We start from the raw sequence: 21,415 nt of genomic DNA, 5'->3' as shown, positions 1-21,415 counted from the left end.
CTTATAGTTTCATATATATAGTAATTGATATTTTGTAAAAATGGACGAAGTATATTACGCTAACTCGACAGTGTATGATTATGGGCCGAAGGAGTTTGCAAAAGGACTGGGACGTATGTTCTATGTGATAAATCCGAAAGATACAGCGTTTGAAAAGCTGGAGGATGTCCCTAATTTTTATGTCCAGGTAAGCGTATGTGAAAAATAATTATATGTGACGTTATCTATGAAAAGGGCACCTTATTGTCGATGGCGCTTATGCTATTGATAACGATTCTCCGATATAAATAGAATGCATTCGACGACGCTGTGCAGCGTTTGTGATATGTGAACCGAATTAAATGTCATATACGAAGGATAAAACCGGACAAGTGCGAGTCGGACTCGCCCACCGAGGGTTCCGTAGTACTTATTTGTTGTTATAGCGGCAACAGAAATACATCATCTGTGAAAATTTCAACTGTTAGCTATCACGGTCCGTGAGATACAGCCTGTTGACAGACGGACGGAGTCATAGTCATAGGGTCCCGTTTTACCCTTTGGGTACGGGACCCTAAAAATGACCAAGGCCTCCAGTGTCCAAGGCTGGAATCGAACCATCGTCCTCCGTTTACGAGACAGATGTCTGAGCCACTCGGTCACTGTGGCCTAAAATTCTAACAGTGCCCTGTTTATACATTTTTGAGGTAGCAAAATATATGTTTAAGCACAAGAGTGATTTTGTTACGCGTCGACCTGATCAAAGGCAAACTGATCGCGATATTAAATCTGTCCTTGTCAGGCTCGTAAAATCATCCAACTCGCTGGGGGTAGTTGGCATTAAAATTTATAACAGCCTGAGCCGTGAAATAAAAGAGGCGGCTTCTTATGAGCTAAGTAGTAGTAGTAGTAGTAGTAGTAATCACTTTATTGTACACAACACAGGTTTACATAATATTTACAGAAATAAAGGTACAAAGGCGAGCTTATCCCTGCAAGGGATCTCTTCCAGCTAACCTTCGAGTAGATGAGGGGAGAATTCAAATTAGATAGACAAACTTAAGGAATGCACAGTAACATTTTAAAAGTAAAGTAACCAAAACGTCCAAAACATACATAAATACTAAACATATATTACATAAGTATTAAGTATTTGTTAAAAAGTTAAAAGATTTTTTGATTGACCAGGCTTTTTACACGGCGAAAGAATTTTATTGTAAATTTAATGTAAAATGAATCTAGTAATTTTTTTTGACATTTGTATTTTTATTTTATTTTTTGTTAGTTTTATTGACGTTTGTATATACCACTATTTTTGACATTGTATATATTATGTACTCTGACATTTGTATATATTCTTTTTAATTTGTGTGGATTATGTATTTTGAATTTTATTGTGTACCTATTGTATATTTTGACATGTATTTTTTGACATTAAAGATATTGAATTGAATTGAATTGAATTGAATATATGATACAAGATAAAATATTTTCATAGAAAGTAATATCATTTGTTAGTGTAATAATAATCTGATGACAATAACTATGGAAATTTTAATGGAATGTGACCCGTTCACAATATTATGCAATAAACAAAGTAGGTGTCTAGTTTTTTCTGTGACAGTCAATAAGTAGGTACCTATAGGTATAATATAATTCCCCGCTCATGTTATTTCAACAAATTTGCCTGTTATACAATTATTATGCTATAACAGGAGATATTTTCAATTGATTGCTAAATAGTTTTTTGTAAGTAACTGAAATTATTGTGTTATTCGAAAACTTAAGTTAATATTTTAAAAAGTTAGTTTTGAGATAATGTAATTATTAATGCTAATTGTTTTTTTTTTAATACTTATTACAAAACAATCATATATCAAGGTCAAATCAGAATATACTTTTGACGTGATAACGTCTTATAAATCGATGAACACCGGTAGCAGGCACGAAAAAGTTTCACGTGTAGGACGGATCTCCATGGTGACGTTGTGGACAGATCTGCATGGTAACGTTACGGTCACGTTTTCTTATGACGTTATCACGCAAAATTATCGTCCGTAAACCGACTTTAGGTACAGACAACCAATCGCCAATCGCCGTTCTGTATATAATTAAAAAAACATATTTTTTTAAGTGCAGTGAAAATTATTATTCAAATAATACATACATAAATTAAGTACATTTCAGTCTGATTTTTGTGGACAGGAATTTTTTTTATTCTACCTACCTACTCATATAATGTAGTAGTAGAAGTAAATTCTTTATTGTACAAAAATATATATTAAAAATAACATAAAATTTGTAAGAAGTACAAAGCGTTACGGAGCTTCAGCTAAACAATGTCACCCCTAAAGGATGACTCACGCTAGACCGGACCGGGCCCGGGCCGAGGCGTCCGACATTTCATTTTCTATGACGGCTGATCGGTGATTCCATAGACACCAACGCCGGAAGCTCCAACTCGGTCTAGCGTGAATCATCCTTTAATTCTGGACTAATTTCTAATACACATTATTGTTTTTTAATTGCAGGCATGGCCATATTTCTTTATGTTCATGATTTTGGAACACATAATTTTAAAGCTAGAAGGAAAGAAAGGTATCCGTCTTAATGACGGAATAACGAGTCTCTCCAATGGAATGTTCCTAGAAGGCGGAAGGTATGTAATTTTTCTATTCTATTTACACTGAATTTTCTACGATACCGTCAACCGGGGTGAATAGGGATGACTGGGGTAAATAAGAACATAACATAAAATGTGATTTATAGTTGGTCAAACCAATTTGTCAGTCAGTAAGAACCAGGAAAACTATACTCATCCCTTTCTTTTGGGTGCTAGTACTAGTGTAAGACATAGATAGTATGATTCTCTCTGTCTATGGTTGAAATGAGACAGTCCTTTGACAAACTATATCTAACAATTTCTTAAAAAATACCCATACTGTCATTCAAAATTTGCTATTATTTTCAAATTTGCTATTAGTTATGAAGAAATCGTCAGGTAAATCACATTTAAAGATATGTCCTTATTCACTACAGCCATTCCTATTTACCCCGACTTACGGTACGTAATATGATAATCTACATAGGAGTATTAGGAGTGTAATGAATTGAGGCACCAGAAGGTAATAGATATTCATACAATATTACCTACAGTTCTCGTCAATTAGGTTTGAGCCACATATCACGCGTGCCTCGCCGTGAACGCCGTTCGTTGAACATTTAGGTTATTTTTAGGTCGTATTTCTACGTTTTTGGAAAGATAATTTAAGTTAAATAAATGATTTGTAGCAAAGGTCAATATGTTTCTACAAATACATTTGACAAAATAAAGTGCGGTCTATTCGAATTTCCAAGGCGACATTTAGCGTGGTGTGCAAAACTTGCATAATAATGCAATAAATACATGGAACCAAGTGAAAACACTACGTTCCATCTATTTATAGATTAATTCGACACCAGTTGCCAGTTCGACAGTTTGTATCAAATATATTGATAATTGACATGATAACGTCTTATAAATCGATGAACACCGGTAGCATGCACGAAAAAGTGTCACGTTGTGGATTGATCTCCATGGTAACGTTGTGGACTGATCTCCATGGTAACGTTACGGCAAAAGTATGCAATTTTTCATCAATGTTTTCTTATGACGTTAACTACCTATCACGCAAAATTATCGTCCGTAAACTGACTTTACAGCAAACATATTTTTTATACAACTTTGACAAAAGCGCCATCTCTCTTTTAAGTTTGCCATAATTTCCTAATTCCCAGGTTCATATGGCGCGGCGCTGAAGCCTACCTATACACGTGGATATACGCGAACTACAGGCTAGTGGAGCTACCATGGGACAACGTGTCTATGTGGTAGTTCTACTATCCTGTAGTTCGCGTATATCCACGACAAGCGGCCGTCGCCTTTCCTCTTCAGTTTGCCATAACTTCGTATTTCCCAGGTTCATATGGCGCGGCGCCGAAGCATACCTGTACACGTGGATATACGCGAACTACAGGCTAGTGGAGCTACCATGGGACAACGTGTCTACGTGGTAGTTCTACTAGCCTGTAGTTCGCGTATATCCACGACAAGCGGCCGTCCCCTTTCCTCTTAAGTTTGTCATAACTTCGTATTTCCCAGGTTCATATGGCGCGGCGCCGAAGCATACCTGTACACGTGGATATACGCGAACTACAGGCTAGTGGAGCTACCATGGGACAACGTGTCTACGTGGCTGCTGGCGGCCCTGGGCGTAGATTTCGGCTACTATTGGATGCATAGAGCTTGCCATGGTGAGTGAAACGAATAAAAACCGGGCAAGTGCGAGTCGGACTCGCGCACGAAGGGTTCCGTACCATAAAGCAAAAAAAAACGGAAAATATGCAAAAAGAAAACGGTCACCCATCCAAGTACTGACCCCGCCCGACGTTGCTTAACTTTGGTCAAAAATCACGTTTGTTGTATGGGAGCCCCACTTAAATCTTTATTTTATTCTGTTTTTAGTATTTGTTGTTATAGCGGCAACAGAAATACGTCATCTGTGAAAATTTCAACTGTCTAGCTATCACGATTCGTGAGATACAACCTGGTGACAGACGGACGGACGGACGGACGGACGGACGGACAGCGAAGTCTTAGTAATAGGGTCCCGTTTTACCCTTTGGGTACGGAACCCTAAAAACAATAAAGGAAATTATTGAAATTTTAAATATGAAGTAGGTGCCGACCTTTGTGACAATAGTAGGCTACTTTCCTACTAGTCTAATCAGCCGGCCTAGCCAAGGTTACAATCGCTATAGCTTCGACAACGAAAAGCATTATGTCTCTCTATCACTCTTCCATATTAGTCTGACAGTGACAGTTGCGTTTCGATCGCTACGGAGCGAAAGCGATTGGCATTTTGGCTCCGCGGCCAGTTCCTGAACTGTCAAAACGATTTGCTTATATGGAATTTATATGGCAACGAGTATAGTGACGACACGGTCAACCACCTAATTTTTATATTTTCATCCGATTAATTAAAAATTGTGTTGAAAAGTAACTACTATGTTATTCTCATAATTATCTGGTGCTTTATTTCGTACACTGTAATTTATTTTAAGTAGAGGAAACATCCATATAAAATTATAACTATTAAATTAAAAAAAATCCTACGCTAATCACAAGATTGTAAACAATTTTATGCAAAAAATGTCTTACATCGTTTCGGAAAAGAAACTCGCTATTAAGGTAAAGAAACGCATCGAAATCGGTCCATCCGTTTGAGATGTCGGTCGAACGATGCCACCGACTGTTCCCGTCGGGGGTAAAAATGATTCGTAATATTGTAACTCAATAATGAAAAAAACATTAAATAAAGGCTTTATTTGTTGACAATGTTGCTAAAATTAATGTTACTTTGCCTGTTTATTCTAAGCACTAATTTAAGTCAAACATGCAAATCCAATTTATAACATTGTAGACCAAAATAATTAAGAAGTAAATTAAGCTCTGTCGCAGTTTCTGAGGCATTCGCATTAATTAATTCTATTTTAAGAAATGTTTACTAAAACAAAATAAGGGCATACTTCTCTAAAGTATCATAAGTGAAGTGACTGTCATACTATTTTGTAAGTACTTACTTAAAGAAAACTTTGATTAAAGTTTTACTAAACTCAAGAGACTGCAAAAATTTCGTTTTTTAATTTAACTATCCAAGTTAAGAGTTTAAAGTTTCCCTTAAAATTTAATAACGATACCGCAACGAGTTGAAATGAAAAACTTTTCAGACAGCTTGAGGCTGATTCTGTAACTAACAACCTTTCAATTTTCATATAATTTTGATATGTCCTTGAGTCGGGTTTTCAGACATTTCACATGCAATGTGAAAGTAATGTCTTATGAACGACTCCTGGGTGCGTAGCCACCATGCTTATCGTTTACGCTCCGTAGCGAACGAAACGCAACTGCCACTGTCGCACTGCCTAAATATGGAAGGGTGATAGAGAGACACAAAGCGTTTCGTTGTCATAGAGCAAGTGATTCACCTTGGCTCCACATCCTGACTGCATTTCATCAGCGGTCACGTCAGGTGGTCACGGTCAAGGTCATATCAAAATAACACCCAATCTGTTTTAACTATAATAAATTGTTAAAACAGAATTTACCTCCTTCTCTCTAATTATCTATAGACTTTGAACCCTTTGAAACCCTAATTATTTTAACTCAATGTTGACCCTAATAATTTATTCTGATTGGAGTTTTATCAAGGTAATTAAGGTCTGGAATTAACTTGTAATGGGTAGACCTTTTTTGAATTAGACACGTTAATTGAAGATAAAAATAAATTCAAATACAAGTAACAAGATTCATCAACCTTTTTTATCTTGACTTAACTAGGTATAGTTATTTCTATGACGAGTTTGTATTTTTACTTTTCTACGGTATTAAGTAGAAGCAATTTCATATCTGAGATGCATAATATCACTGGCCTTTTTTTAATTATTATTTTGTTTTAAAGCTATACCTGTTGATTTATAAAACGGTTAGTTTTCATTTTCAAGTGTCTCACCCGCTTGGAAAATTTTGAGTAAGTGTTTAAGAGTCTCTGAAACTAGAACAAGTTATTTTATAAGGCACAAAAACTCCTGAAGCTTTAGTGTAGTGTAAAATGATTTTTTGTCTTACTTACTAGAAATGCTATTTCGTTGTTCTTAATATCTGTTAAGACGGCATAGTAAACAGGTTTAGAAGTGTTTTATAATATTATATTTTGATTAAATCCATGATCATTATCATCTGGTCCTCAGAAATGCACGTGTTATGGGCCCAGCATCAGGTGCATCATACGTCGGAAGATTTCAACATGGGTGTCGGCATCAGACAGTCCATACTACAGGGCTGGTGCGGATTTGTAAGTAATCCTGCTTCTTCCTCGCGCTATCCCGGCATTTTACCACGGCTCATGGGAGCCTGGGTTCCGCTTGACAACTAATCCCAGGAATTAGCGTGGGCTAGTTTTTAAGAAAGCGACTGCCATCTGACCTTCCAACCCAGAGGGTAAACTAGGCCTTATTGAGATTAGTCAGGTTTCCTCATGATGTTCGATCAAATGATATTTCGTACGTAAGTTCCGAAAAATTCACTGGTACCTACGAGCCGGGATTTGAACCCGCGACCTCCGGATTGAAAGTCGCAAGCTCTTACCGCTAGGCCACCAGCGCTTTTAAGTAATCCTTGATATTGTAATTCATTTTTTTTAACTGGGACTAACTATCATATAAACAGTCTTATGGTAAGTGGTTACCGCAGTCTTTGAACGCGTACAACTTTACTCCAGGGGTGTCAAAAACGTGATTGAAACATTTGGATACAAAAATATATTACATAAATAGTTTATATTTTATTGCTCAACTCCATTTGCACGTTATGATGTCGATCAATTGGTGCGTATAATTGCTATCGAATTCGTGTAACTGTAGATTAACTGTATGCAACTCTGGAATTTTTATTAAAAAAATCCTACAATTTGTGAAATGTTCTGTCAGACATTGACCACATTTTATCTGAAAATAAGCTTTATTAAGCAGATGTTAAGGTGGTTTTTTCATAAAACGTTACGACATATTAAGCCTTTTCAGCGCTTAACAAGTCTCATGAGTCATGTTTAAAACAGAGATTCCGGAAATTACTTTTTCAGATGCAAATCTAGATGCGCTGTTCATTTTGGAATATAGCAAACAAAATGGTGTTTAAAAGAATAATGTGTACGTAAAAGGACGTTCTTTCACCTTTCACCTTAACAACGTTCTTTTACGTACACATTTTTATTCGTATTAGCACAGAATAAATAATAGTACTAGGTAGTATTAGTACGCATTCATTCTTAATTCTGCTATAATATAAAAAGTTACCGTAATGAAACGGGTAATGACTAATGAGTTATTAGTTATTAAAAACAAATTAGCTTACATTTCGTTTCTGAGCCCTTGTTTCTGCGTCACTCTTTCGGCATAACAAATCAACATCATGCCGGTAATAATGTTTCATTTCATTCATTTATGACACTGTTAATTACTCTCTATTTATCGTGAAGGCACAGAATAATTAATAGTACTACCGTACAGAAAGGAAACTTCCTACAAAAACGAAGTTTGACAGCGGTTCAGGGTCGAATCATGCTGTCTCTTTCTAATATATGGCACTATCCCTTTCGGCTATTTAGGGTTGTCAAAAATCAAGTGATTATCTTATCTGTGGTCGTGCACGCAAAAGGAAGTCAAGTGGTGCCAACCCTAATAATTGCTCGGAGCAATACTGAGCCGAGCGAGGAGTTTCGCACATCTGGTGAAGGTAGCAATCCGATTGCAACACTTTTGTGCTTGTGAAGTACCTTTTGCAGCGCAGTTGCTGCCGACTGCGCTGTAGTTTTTTTGCTAATTTCTTATAACAAAGCTGGGGGCTGATTTTGTTTATTTCGACCGCTCGATTTCGTGTATTTCGTTCAAAAATATCTCCACTACAAGGAATTTAAATTCTATATACATACTAATAGAATTTAAAAAGATTGGTTAATACCCCTAGATTCCCAATTTCTAACGCTCGTATTTCAAAAATTAGCATTTCGCCGTTTTTCACCGATTTTTAAGTGACAAAATCGAGGGATTGTCATTCAAAAATCGACCCCATGTCTCGCTGTAATGTGGTTGTAATTCGAATGTAACCTTAACCCTGAAGAAAGTAAATGTGCCCCACGTGTCGGTTCCTAGCGTCCACCTTAAGCTTAAGTTAATTATTTTAATTAATAATTACTCGCGATCAGCCGGAGAAACTCACTCGGGCTTATTACGTACTAATTACATTTGTGTAATTACTTAAGAGAAATTAGTAGGAATTATTTTGTCGTTTTATTTGAACCTTAATAAAATTTCCTTGGCTAAAGAAAAATTGTTGTTAGGTAGTATTGTTTTAGGGTTCCATACCCAAAGAGTATAAACGGGACCCTATTACTAAGACTCCAATATTCGTCTGTCCTGTCTGCCAGTTCGTATGTCACCATGCTGTATCTCAAGAACCGTGATAGCTGGACAGTTGAAATTTTTACAAATGATTTGTATTTCTGTTGCCTCTATAACAACAATTACTAAAAATGTATATATTATTTGCTAATCCGTCAAGTGGACGAAAACTAGAGCATGGACGGAAACTAGCTCAATGACCCTATATTCGAAGCAAAAACAACCTTCAATTTCAAACTAAATGAAACGGAAACAAGAAAGTATTTCAACGAGGCAGCTTCCTACTATAACGACCGCAAGTTTATGCATATCATTTGCTACTCGAAATTGACACTTAAATTTTACACGCTAAGGTTCGATTTGTAACAGAATAGTATGGTTATATGACCAAGTGATTCTTCTTGGTCGTATTTTCTTTCCAAGAGTTTGAGTGCTGTTTTTGTATAATTTTTTTTACAATAGCACAGCGTTTCGTATTTCGTCCTATTTTGAAACGAGTTGTGTTAAGGTTTTGTTTGAAAAAAAAAATGTATTCATGTTATTTCTGAATTCTTTTTTATTTCATGTTTCAAGCTTATTCGTTAGTTTTCCTTAGACTTATTTTATTTTTTGAAGCGTATTATAGTCAAAAACAAATAACAAATATTAGTGGATAGAATCAGGCGTTACATTGCCGAAATCCATTCTCATTAAAACCAAAATATTACTTTGTTAATCCGCGAAAAGTTAACGTGCACAAGCAAGTAGGTAACAAGTAATAAATACCCCATCCAAGAAATATTTATTCTTGAAATACACCTTACACTGAAAAGGTAATATAGGAAGGCAGATTGTTGAGATCGTTGAAATTGTTTTTTTCCCACCAGTAGTCATTTATCAGTTAATAATATAACAATCTTTAGTTACTATTAGAATTTAATATATTTACGTCGCGTCAGTTTGGGGTACAGCAGTATCCCAAACACATGCCCAACTCATCCTCAATCAGTAATAGTTTATCTACTCCTCAATTTGGCCTAACTTTTTGATCAAATTACATCGAACGCCAAACTATTTTTTCCCTTTTTTTCTTCCTTCAACTTTATCACGCAATAGTAAAACTTTTTCCCGCGTTTCTGAACTTGAGTTCACGCAAGTATAATACATTATTTATTACTGAATGAAGAATATTACCGTAGTTGCGTCGTTCAATAAACAGTTGATTTATGTTTATTAAATTCTGCAACGTAAAATGTCGGAACCTAAGGTCATTAAGTTTGTATAGCGGGTTCATGGCGGATATTAAAACTTATTGCCCTCGTTTGGAGGCGAGAAAAGAGTAAATAATACTAAACACCATTTATTTGGACATTAGGACGGAGTTTAGTATGCAATTTATTTAAATTTGTACCCAGAAATACACACTCTCGTATCCACAACGGAGAGCCTAGCGCGAACCACGAAAATCGAAATTTCAATCTGCCTCTATATCGCTCGAATATTCAAGACTGATAGAGAGGCAGATAAGATTTTAATATTCCACGGCAGACCCTCTGAGTTGCGGGTGTGTATTTTATAGGTTTATCAAGGTTATATTTGGCGCCTCCACAGAATGCCTTAGAGTAGAGGCAACAATGCAATTTAAATTATAAGGTCCTTGCACTTGAATAATACCTATCTGAATAATAAATCTTTACCGGAGAAGCTAGTTTATCTTTAGAGGAAGACCGAGAATAAATTTCAACCAAATAAAAAAAGGTTTATGTCGTGTCATAACAGAAGGTTAAGGAGTTGGCAGAAGACCGGACGAGTTGGAGATTGATCCACCGACAAGAGCACAGCTCTTAAATAAATTTAGTTTACCCAATGTTAATTGACTTTACGTGCTGACGCGATCGCTTGGACAGGTATCCATGGAAGACCAACGTCAAGATACCTGAAAGGTAACTTGTCATTAAGCTGAGGGGAGACCTATTCAGTGACGTTTATCTTTTATACTCCTAGAAGTGTTGTATTAGTTTTAAGCAGTCTTGTAAGCGTCCTGAATAAATTTATTTTTTCTTCTTCTTTCTTCTTAAATATACAGAAGAAGAATAAATCTTTAATTTCCACCAGATATTCTACCTGCCTTTGGCGCTGCTGATTCCTCCAGCCCAGTTCGTGATGCACCACCAGTTCAGCTACCTGTACATGTTCTGGATCCACACTGAGACTATCAAGACCCTCGGGCCTCTAGAGTACTTCCTCAACACGCCTAGCCACCACAGGATCCATCACGGTTAGAACTAGTTCATTTAGCGAATTTAAACTGTCGTGAGTCTTACTAACTTTAAGCTGATTTTACTGTACGTATAGTCCGACATAAAATAGAAGAATTAAATAAATTAGAACTAAAAAAATCCATACTAAAATGTTACCATCTTTAGGCATTTTACGCCATAAATGTGACAGTTACGTAATTAATTACGCCCTCGATAATTTTCTACAATTTCTTGTCGGACTATTATTATGTGGTTTAGAATAAATTTAAAAGTGGAAAAATTACTGTCTTGGGTGAGACTTGAACTCACGGCCCCTGGATCGATACTCCAGCGCTCTGCCATCTGAGCCACCAAGACCTCATCCCTAGCCAGCAAATCTTTCCACCATATTATAGGTCAAGGGGACCCTTAGCGACATCTACCGTAAGAGTGTTATACTTCTTAAACGGCTACCGGAGTTCCAAGTCATATTGGAAATTCACCAGTTACGATGTGCTACCCATACTAATTTTAATTTTTAACAAGCAGAAACGTCTGCGAACGATGCTATTAAGCTTAGAATAAATTTAAAAGTGGAAAAATTACTGTCTTGGGTGAGACTTGAACTCACGGCCTCTGGATCGATACTCCAGCGCTCTGCCATCTGAGCCACCAAGACCTCATCCCTAGCCAGCAAATCTTTCAGCAATTCTAAGCTTAATAGCATCGTTCGCAGACGTTTCTGCTTGTTAAAAATTAAAATTAGTATGGGTAGCACATCGTAACTGGTGAATTTCCAATATGACTTGGAACTCCGGTAGCCGTTTAAGAAGTATAACACTCTTACGGTAGATGTCGCTAAGGGTCCCCTTGACCTATAATATGGTGGAAAGATTTGCTGGCTAGGGATGAGGTCTTGGTGGCTCAGATGGCAGAGCGCTGGAGTATCGATCCAGAGGCCGTGAGTTCAAGTCTCACCCAAGACAGTAATTTTTCCACTTTTAAATTTATTCTAAGCTTAATAGCATCGTTCGCAGACGTTTCTGCTTGTTAAAAATTAATATTATTATGTGTCACTGAACGTGACATGTTTTGGAGAACTAGGTCTATACATTTGACGTGCCCCTCCCCCGCAAAAATCTCCAGACTGTTTTGTACAGAAAATGAACGAGGCGTCTCCAGTTTCCAAGTGTTCTAAGCATGTGACTCATGCTTTATATTTCCCCCTTACTAAAGTGTTTTTTTTGTCGTTTTCTTTTAGGAAGCAACCCGTATTGTATCGACGTGAACTACGGGGGTGTCCTCATCATCTGGGACAAGCTGTTCGGCACCTTTAGGCCAGAGAAGGAGACTGACCGCATCGTCTACGGCCTAATCTATCAGCAGCCGTCATTCAACCCTCTGCATTTACAGGTACCCATTTACACCCAACTACTGCACTAGGTACTGTTCCCCAATAGAGTGCGGTGGGCGCAAATGAGTTGAGCTTTAATATCTTCTAATGGGAATAACTTGGACCCTTTGATCTCAAAAGTACTCGGTTTCTTGGGCCCTGATACCAGCATTCACTTGCAAACTTCAGTTTGTCGATCGTTCCTGAGCTGCTGAGGTGGAAATCAATAAGTGTATTCTCATAGAAGTACTCCTATAAACTTTAAACGTTTATGATAGGTAACATCTACATAAATACGCCTGGTGACAGTAAAGCTCTGATTTCCTAGGATAGTGGTGCAGAGACGGCCGCTATATAACGGCACCGCTATCCTAGGAAAACAGAGCTTAACCTAGTGACTGCCTATATTTTAGACAAAACATACATTCTAGCAGAAGTTCTAAGGTCCCGTTTTCTAAGGGGACCTTGCATTTTGGAGACAAAGCAAACCGCTTGGAACAGGTGTTCCTGGGGGTGATCTGAGCCGATTAAGCCCGGTTGCCAAGAGGTTCCACCCAGCAGGTGGGCAGGGGAGGGGGGGAAAAGTGGCTCCGGCGCGCCTCACTCTAAGCTATATATCTGCATACATCTAGCAACTATATCAAGTTTGGTGTCTTTTTCCTGTAATTCGAGGATGAATAATTCATTTCTGTGACTAAATTTTCACTCTTCCATACAAAAAAATCGAGAAATTAAAAATTCCAAAAAAATCTTTTCACTTTTTTTTTCGAAAATCCTCTACAAAATTAAAACTATGAGGATTTGCTCTAGAAAAAAAATACCTGTGAATAGCCCAGTTATCCTACTATATAGAATAGTAAACTTGTTAAACATTTTTTTTTCATAACTCTGATAAAAAAAATTTTTGTGTCGCGCGGCGTACCTGCATTGTAAGAGCGGTATGCAGCGTTTAGGATTTTTAAGTATGTTTCGATGGTTTCTGATAAGTTGTTATTCTTCTGGTTGTAGAAAATTACTTCTGGACGTGATATATATACAAATATAAATTAAATTTATAAATATAGATGTTGGGAAAACTTTCGCCAATAGAGTTATTATAAATGTGATAAAATTAACAAAGCAGATGTTTGATTAAAATGCGGGTTAAAATACGAGTAAGATATATATTGTTCCATTGTTCGCAATTGCCACTACATGCCCATGGGTCCGTGAATTTTAGTTTTTTCTTAACGCAGTTGCACCTCCCTGCGCATTTTGTTTTGCAGCGGCAACGAATAAGCTCTAAACAAGCAGCAGCCGCCGCAGGTAGGCTTGTACATATGGGCTCCCAATAACCATTTTGTTTGGACCAGCTCCAGTCAGCAGGACATGGTAGCTGTTGCTGAGGGGCTATAATCTGTCCCCAAACATAGCCTCCTTGGTAAACTGCACGGAGAAATATGTTTACGTAGGTAGGGCATCTTCCATTGGAGGCAGATTCTCTAACTGAAGATTTTTTTTGTAAAAAGTACTTTTCGGCACTCTTTTGCACTCGTACTTGTACCTGATCTACTCGTAAAATCAGTAACAAAATACTATGCATTTTGTTAAAATAACGTCTAGGGGCCAATTCACACCTCGTAATTCAAATCTGTCCATACTTACTATTGTAAGACTCTTACTTGCCATACAAGACAATAACAATTTTTATCAATATTGGCAATGCCTGCTCAATATTGCCTTGTTTGCCGTATTTAAACCCCTCCCGTTACGGCAGGATATGCGCTCCAAGCTTGAAATACGCTTTTTTCCCTGTCCATACAAAAAAGAAACAGTGTCGCAACCTGAAAAGGTGTGGAAGAATGACAAGACTTCTGACCTTTCTGGTCCTGTAAAATAAATTATATATCTATGCGTTACAAATAAAATCATATATTTAAAGAAAGTTTGCAGCACTTGACCAATTGCCCTGGTGAGCTGTCTCGCATACTGCGGTGACATATTTATTTTATTTACAATTAATTGAGGATTGGCACAGGAAAGAATCACCTGTTCCTCTCGTGCCATGCTATTGCATTTTCTTAAGGTAACGTTTGTAGTTCTTCCATTAATTGTAAATAAAATAAATAAATCTGTCACCGCAATAAGAGACAGGTCAACTGGGCTAATGGTCACGTGCTGCAAACTTTCTTTAAATATATGATTTTATTTGTAACTCATAGATATATGATTTATTTTACAGGACCAGAAAGGATAGTAGTCTTGCCATTTTTCCACGCCTTTTCAGGTTACAACACAGTTTCTTTTGTGTGTGGAAAGGGAAAAAAAGCGTATTTCAAGCTTAAAGCGCATATCCTGCTGTAACGGAGGGCCTTCTTCTTCGTTACACTCTTGATAGAGTGGTCGTGGCCATTACGAAAATTTTTGAGCGACTCATTTAACGACACGTCGCCATTCCTCCCGTAGAGCTGCTTTCCGTAAGCATTCGCTTACTGTGACCGACACACCGATTTGGTTTGGTCAGTCCATCTCATTAGAGATCTTCCTCTAGCCCTGTCACCTCCTACTCTTTCTTGCACAACTAGTCGTTCTGTAGATGTTCCGTCTCGACGAGACACACAAAAGAAGTTGAGTACCGAGTTTTGCCCGTAGAAAGCAACCGCTCTTTAATGCCAAGCTCCTCAATAATTGATGCTCATTGCTCAGTCCATGCTATGCCCAGCATTCGTCTCCAGCATCACATCTCTAGTGCATTCACTTTCTGTTTTTCGGATGCCCTTAGTGTCCATGTGAGACATACAGCATACAGAAAAGTGGGAAATATGAGGGATCTGACAATCCTGGTTTTAGTGGTCCTTGTAATGTTCCGGAGGGATTTAAATACGGTAAACAAAACAACATAGAGCAGCCAATTTTGGAAAAAAAAATTATTGTCTTGTATGACAAGTAAGAGTCTTACAATATTAAATCTGAACAGATTTGAATTACGAGATGTGAATTGGTCCTTAGACATTATTTTGATACTATGTATTGTGTTACAGTGTTCGGATCAGGTACAAGTACAAGTGTAAAAGAGTGCCGAAAAGTACTTTTTACAAAAAGAAATCTTCAGTTAGAGAATCTGCCTCCAATGGAAGATGCGCTACCTACGTAAACATATTCTCCGTGCAGTTTACCAAGGAGGCTATGTTTGGGGACAGATTATAGCCCCTCAGCAACAGCTACCATGTCCTGCTGACTGGAGCTGGTCCAAACAAAATGTTACTGGGTTACTGGGAGCCCATATGTACAAGCCTACCTGCGGCGGCTGCTGCTTGTTTAGAGCTTATTCGTTGCCGCTGCAAAACAAAATGCGCAGGGAGGTGCAACTGCGTTAAGAAAAAACTAAAATGCACGGACCCATGGGCATGTAGTGGCAATTGCGAACAATATATATCTTACTCGTATTTTAACCCGCATTGTAATCAAACATCTGCTTTGTTAATTTTATCACATTTATAATAACTCTATTGGCGAAAGTTTTCCCAACATCTATATTTATACATTTAATTTATATTTGTATATATATCACGTCCAGAAGTAATTTTCTACAACCAGAAGAATAACAACTTATCAGAAACCATCGAAACATACTTAAAAATCCTAAACGCTGCATACCGCTCTTACAATGCAGGTACGCCGCGTGACACAAAACATTTTTTTTATCAGAGTTATGAAAAAAAAATGTTTAACATGTTTACTATTCTATATAGTAGGATAACTGGGCTATTCACAGGTATTTTTTTTCTAGAGCAAATCCTCATAGTTTTAATTTTGTAGAGGATTTTCGAAAAAAAAAGTGAAAAGATTTTTTTGGAATTTTTAATTTCTCGATTTTTTTGTATGGAAGAGTGAAAATTTAGTCACAGAAATGAATTCTTCATCCTCGAATTACAGGAAAAAGACACCAAACTTAATATAGTTGCTAGATGTATGCAGATATATAGCTTAGAGTGAGGCGCGCCGGAGCCACTTTTACCCCCCCTCCCCTGCCCACCTGCTGGGTGGAACCTCTTGGCAACCGGGCTTAATCGGCTCAGATCACCCCCAGGAACACCTGTTCCAAGCGGTTTGCTTTGTCTCCAAAATGCAAGGTGGTGGACCTTAGACCCCCCCCTATTCCTAATTAAGTAGTCTGTACATAAAATGATTAGTAGGTAATAGTAGATATTGGGTGTTTAAACGAGAGTTGGGAGACAAAAGATCCAGGATGAAAGATTACATTTCTTTTCTTAATTCTCTTAAAAAACTTTATCCTTCCTTATTCTCCTTCATTTCATTGTCTTTGTTATCAGTTTTTGCTGTCAGTGAGGTTTGACAATAATAATCTGAAATTAATCACGATCTATTTATAAACTAAGATTAAATTGTCTTTCCACGAGGAATACTGAATTGCTCTGGGCAGTGAACTTTGCAATGAACTAAGTTTGAAACTCCGTAAAATAAGTTTGATTCAAAATGATCTTATCTCTGGAGAGTCTTACTGCTCCTTCGTTTTTTTTAAATTGTTGTTTAAATGTCTTCGTATTTTATCCTAAGTTTTGTACAGTCGCCATCAGATATATCGGAGCGGTCAAGGCGCTCATAAATATCTGAGCACGCTTCTATTGTCAAGGCGTTAAAGTGCGTGTTCAGATATTGTGGAAACCTGGGCCGCTCCGATATATCTGATGGCGGTCTGCTAAGTAATTTCAGGCATGGCTTAAAATAGTGATATCACTTTTAGAAAAGTAATTTAGCTTAATTGGCTTTGGCATTTATTATTCATTCTACTTTTACTACATTTGCATTGTACTTGAATAAGTTTCTAGTGGGATAAATAATACCAAACGTAAGCTATATAAAGCTATCTTTATAAAACCAAAGCGCTTTTTAGTATTTATAATAAGCGTACGGTTACATTATTATCATAATATCAGCCTTCAACTGATTAAGCAATATTTAGTCATGACATTTTCGAAGGAAGAATCCACATCAACCGATAGGTATAGTAATGCCTTCAATATTTTCTTGAGTTTCTTGCATTCGTTTTTAGTGTCATGATCAATATTTGGCATGATATGATAAGCAACTTTAAGAAAGTTTACGGCACCAACTGTTGGCATGTAGAGGGTGTATATGCAATCGACACTGGCTTAACACATTCCATTTGAATGTAGAAGCTCAAGTTTGAAGTATTGAGAACCTTGAGAATTGTCACATTACTCTACTTCAATCAGCCGTTGTGAAATGTTGTGAATTAAATTAAATAATAAATATGTACATGTAACTAAAAGTGACTTCCAGTGTTTATAATAATCTTCCAAAGACCTCCTGTAGCGCTCTACACCAACAAATATTTTACAATTTTTGCCCTGCTCACATTCATTCCCTCTTCTTTTTTCTAGAAATTCTACACGAAGTATCCATTCCCTCTGTTTTACTTTCCAGACATTCTACACGAAGTACGTGATCCAGAGGTTCAAGGAATATGAGAAGTGGACCCACAAGTTCAGGGCCGTCTTCAGCAGGCCCAGCTGGAAGCCGGGGCATAGCATCCGCTTCAAGGATATGGAAGAAGATGTAAGCAAGTTACAACTAAATAAAATTGCCCTGTCTGAATTTATAAAGTTTAGTTATAGTTGCCTTATTATAAAAGATATTCAATGATGGTCCTTGGTTCGAATCCCAGTAAGGGCATTTATTTATGTGATGACACACATATTTGTTCCTGAGTCATGGTTGTTTTCTATGTATTTAAGTACATATTTATAATTATATTTTCGTTGTCTGAGTACCCACAACGCAAGCCTTCTTGAGCTTAATACTGTGGGACTTAGTCAATCTGTGTAAGAATGTCCTATAATATTTATTTATTTATTCAAAGAAGAGTTTAATATTTACACAGTTAACATTTCACCGTCTTTTTCATACTCGTTTCTCTTTTGTTGTGAATTAAGCGCAAAAGACAAAGCTTGTTAGGTCTTAATTATAGGACCTTTCTCTGAGCTAATTTAAATGTCATCCTGTTAATGAGGTTCACAATTAGCAATGTCATTTTCCTTAATTAGCTTACAAAGAACTAATGTTGTGTCATTTAAGTGCGGTGTAGAAGCGTAGAAAATATTTCGCTCAATAATGAATAGAACTTACTGAAATCAAACCTAAAACTTAAGTTCTTTTATAAACGGCGGCTAGCGTCATTAAGTGGCTACTATACATATATTAACTTTGCCGTCGACACAAAAAAAACGAAACATGTCGTAATTAATTACTTACATAACCTGAATTGAAATCCTAAGGTCAGGACCTTCATTCCCTTCCATCCAACAAACTGTATTCTGGGTATAAATAATGACCTGTGCCATCAAAAATAAAAAAAAAACCATTTACTAAATATTACCTACTACTGTGTTGTAGTTAACTAATTGCTGTATTGTACAATGTTTTCATTTATTGCATTCAAACAAAGATGCTCCATTATTTTCCTTATAATGCCCATTAGTCATTTGTTTCTTTTTCTGGACGGTAAAAGCGTTACTAGATGACATTTTAAATAAGTAAGAAAATTTTCTATCGCAATTTAGGTATTTGTGTAAAGTTATCAGTTTCAAATACTCGGAGCTAAAAAAATGTTTAAGTTATTTGCACTCTACAGCAGTACCCTATCAAACTAGACAGTAGGTACCAGCAGGCGTATTGTGGATGGCTTTATCCACGTGATAAAATACCTAACTGTCACTTTTTAACGGTAGAAAGTGACGGACACCGTTTTATCACGCTGTCACGTAGATGAACGACCATCATATCCGTACAGGTTTAGGTTTTAATTTTGAATGTAGTTAAAAATCTCACCTCATAATTTCTAAACTTTTAATTAATGATGTAACTTTTCAGCCGTCTCTGCACACTCGCGTGAAGTATGACGTCATCCTGCCGAAATGGTGCACCGCTTATCTTCTGATGCACTACGCGTTCATCATGTATGGATTTTATCAGCTGTTCTTGATGCATATGGTGAGTCAACTTCTGTGTGTCTCTGCTTTAGAAGCAATCGGTTTGACGTGGTGTCGCTTAATCCAAATAAGTATAGCCAATATTGAACACTTAAGCATAGTTCAAACAGATTCTAGGGGCCATCAATTAGGCAATACTGTGTTAGGTACCAAAAAAAACCTATAATACCTATCTCGCCATTTCTATATTATCCAAAATTAGGCGTCAGGAGCGGTATGGAAACCTTAGAATCTGATCTTGATATGATATTACTCTTAACCTAACTTGATTGCAGCAAGTTATAAGATGTAATATCAAAACAGTATCAAAACCAGGCGGTCTAGCATAAGTCGCGCTCGATTCCATACGAGAAGTCACGCGCGAGAACGCAACTCGTGCTAGACCGACAATACCGACTTTTAACAGAAACTACACTCCTGAAATTGCTATACAATAAATAGCAAACAATAAAACAATAAATAGCAAAACATTTTATTAACAGTCATTTTTTTTTTCAGGCCATGCCATCAACAACAGTGATCATCTTAACCCTTTACATCCTCGGCTCTCTAACAGTCTTCGGCATGATTCTGGACGCCTCCCCCCGCGCCCCACTCCTCGAGACAATCCGCTGCGTGACCACAGTCTTCATCATGCGGTGGTTGACCGTCAACCCGCTGGTTCAGGTCTTGTACATCGTCTCTGGCTTGTTCTGGTTCGTTTTTGTCTACAACACTGTGGAGATCAAGGCCACTAAATATAGCGATAAGGATTAAACAATTTAAATTTATTGTTTAATTGGATTTTTATCAGAACTGTTGTTATTGCTCCGTCATGTGTGTCGTTTTAAATAAATATTAAGATTGTATTTGTATTCTGTTTCTTTTTCTTCTGTTAGTTGACTAATAACAGGTATATGAGTAAATAAAAAAAAATCCGTTAGCAATTACGTACCTACTTAAAGAAAAATCGGTAAGCGTTTTTAACGTGTTGCTACAATCTTTATTAGATAGTCTGTGGCGAGCGTCAGGCAAAAACGCCTGAATGGTTTTCGATGAAAGGCACACCGTTAGAGTTTATAAAGGACTATCATATATTTATCTCGAAATTTACCTCCTAAATGCGTGAAACAGGGGTTAGAATTTGGCACGAGATTACTAACGGAGTCAGAACAAAGACGCAAACAAATATGAGGGTAGTGTTTAATGCAGACAATATCAAACAATGTTTTACCTGTTGTTGTTAACGATAACAAACATTTTCCAAACTACGTAACAATTAACAACGTCTAACAAACTAACAACATTCTGTCATCCAATTACGAAATAGACTCAACCAATCTCAATTAATTCAGGTTGTTGCTTTCAGGACTAATCAAAAGAAGACCAATTATTAAATACTAAACCTAAAGAGCTACCGGAGGTGTTCAGATTTTATAATTTGTTAATTAAAAATATTTGTTGCTTAGGATATAAATGGGGAAAGTTAGCCGGGGGTAGTTTGTGAGTGTCAAGTAGGTACAAAGGATACCGGCAAATTATCGAATTCAAGTTTAAAAAAACATATAAAACAAAACTGAACATCATTATTTAAATCAATTTCTAATTTTTATTAATCAATCTGTAATACACACAAGTCTAAATCCCGCATTCGAAAAATATCAGAAATTGAAATTGGGTGTCGAACCTACTCCAACAAATGATGAAATCCGCAAGTGTCAAATTTATACTCGGCTAAAGTTTTGACGTCATCGCGCGAATGAATTAGCGCGAGCGATCGTATCATACCGATATCAGCCTTAACAGATTTTCAATTTAGGGTAAGCCCCCGATTT

At 37.0% G+C, this 21,415-nt stretch overlaps 1 protein-coding gene across 1 annotated transcript; it reads left to right on the top strand.

The window, feature by feature from the left end:
* LOC134664319 (alkylglycerol monooxygenase-like) lies at positions 1 to 20,361 on the top strand. The gene is made up of 9 exons (XM_063520889.1): positions 1 to 187; positions 2,511 to 2,638; positions 4,121 to 4,272; positions 6,769 to 6,872; positions 11,071 to 11,233; positions 12,457 to 12,608; positions 18,037 to 18,168; positions 19,483 to 19,602; positions 20,100 to 20,361. Exons 1-9 carry the CDS (start codon positions 41 to 43, stop codon positions 20,355 to 20,357), a joined length of 1,356 nt encoding a protein of 451 aa, XP_063376959.1. The 5' UTR covers positions 1 to 40; the 3' UTR covers positions 20,358 to 20,361.
* The last annotated feature ends 1,054 nt before the right edge of the window (positions 20,362 to 21,415 follow it).

This window comes from Cydia fagiglandana, chromosome 5, assembly GCF_963556715.1.
Source record: "Cydia fagiglandana chromosome 5, ilCydFagi1.1, whole genome shotgun sequence".
NCBI classification, from domain to species: domain Eukaryota; kingdom Metazoa; phylum Arthropoda; class Insecta; order Lepidoptera; family Tortricidae; genus Cydia; species Cydia fagiglandana.
The sequence above is the reverse complement of the archived record's forward strand: the minus strand, read 5'-3'. Positions and strand labels throughout refer to the sequence as shown.

Excerpts from the sequence above, each read along its gene's own strand:
- LOC134664319 (XM_063520889.1), top strand. The coding sequence starts at position 41 with ATGGACGAAGTATATTACGCTAACTCGACAGTGTATGATTATGGGCCG. Across the intron at positions 2,639-4,120 it reads ATGTTCCTAGAAGGCGGAAG|GTTCATATGGCGCGGCGCCG; the intron begins GTATGTAATTTT and ends CGTATTTCCCAG. Across the intron at positions 4,273-6,768 it reads GATGCATAGAGCTTGCCATG|AAATGCACGTGTTATGGGCC; the intron begins GTGAGTGAAACG and ends TCTGGTCCTCAG.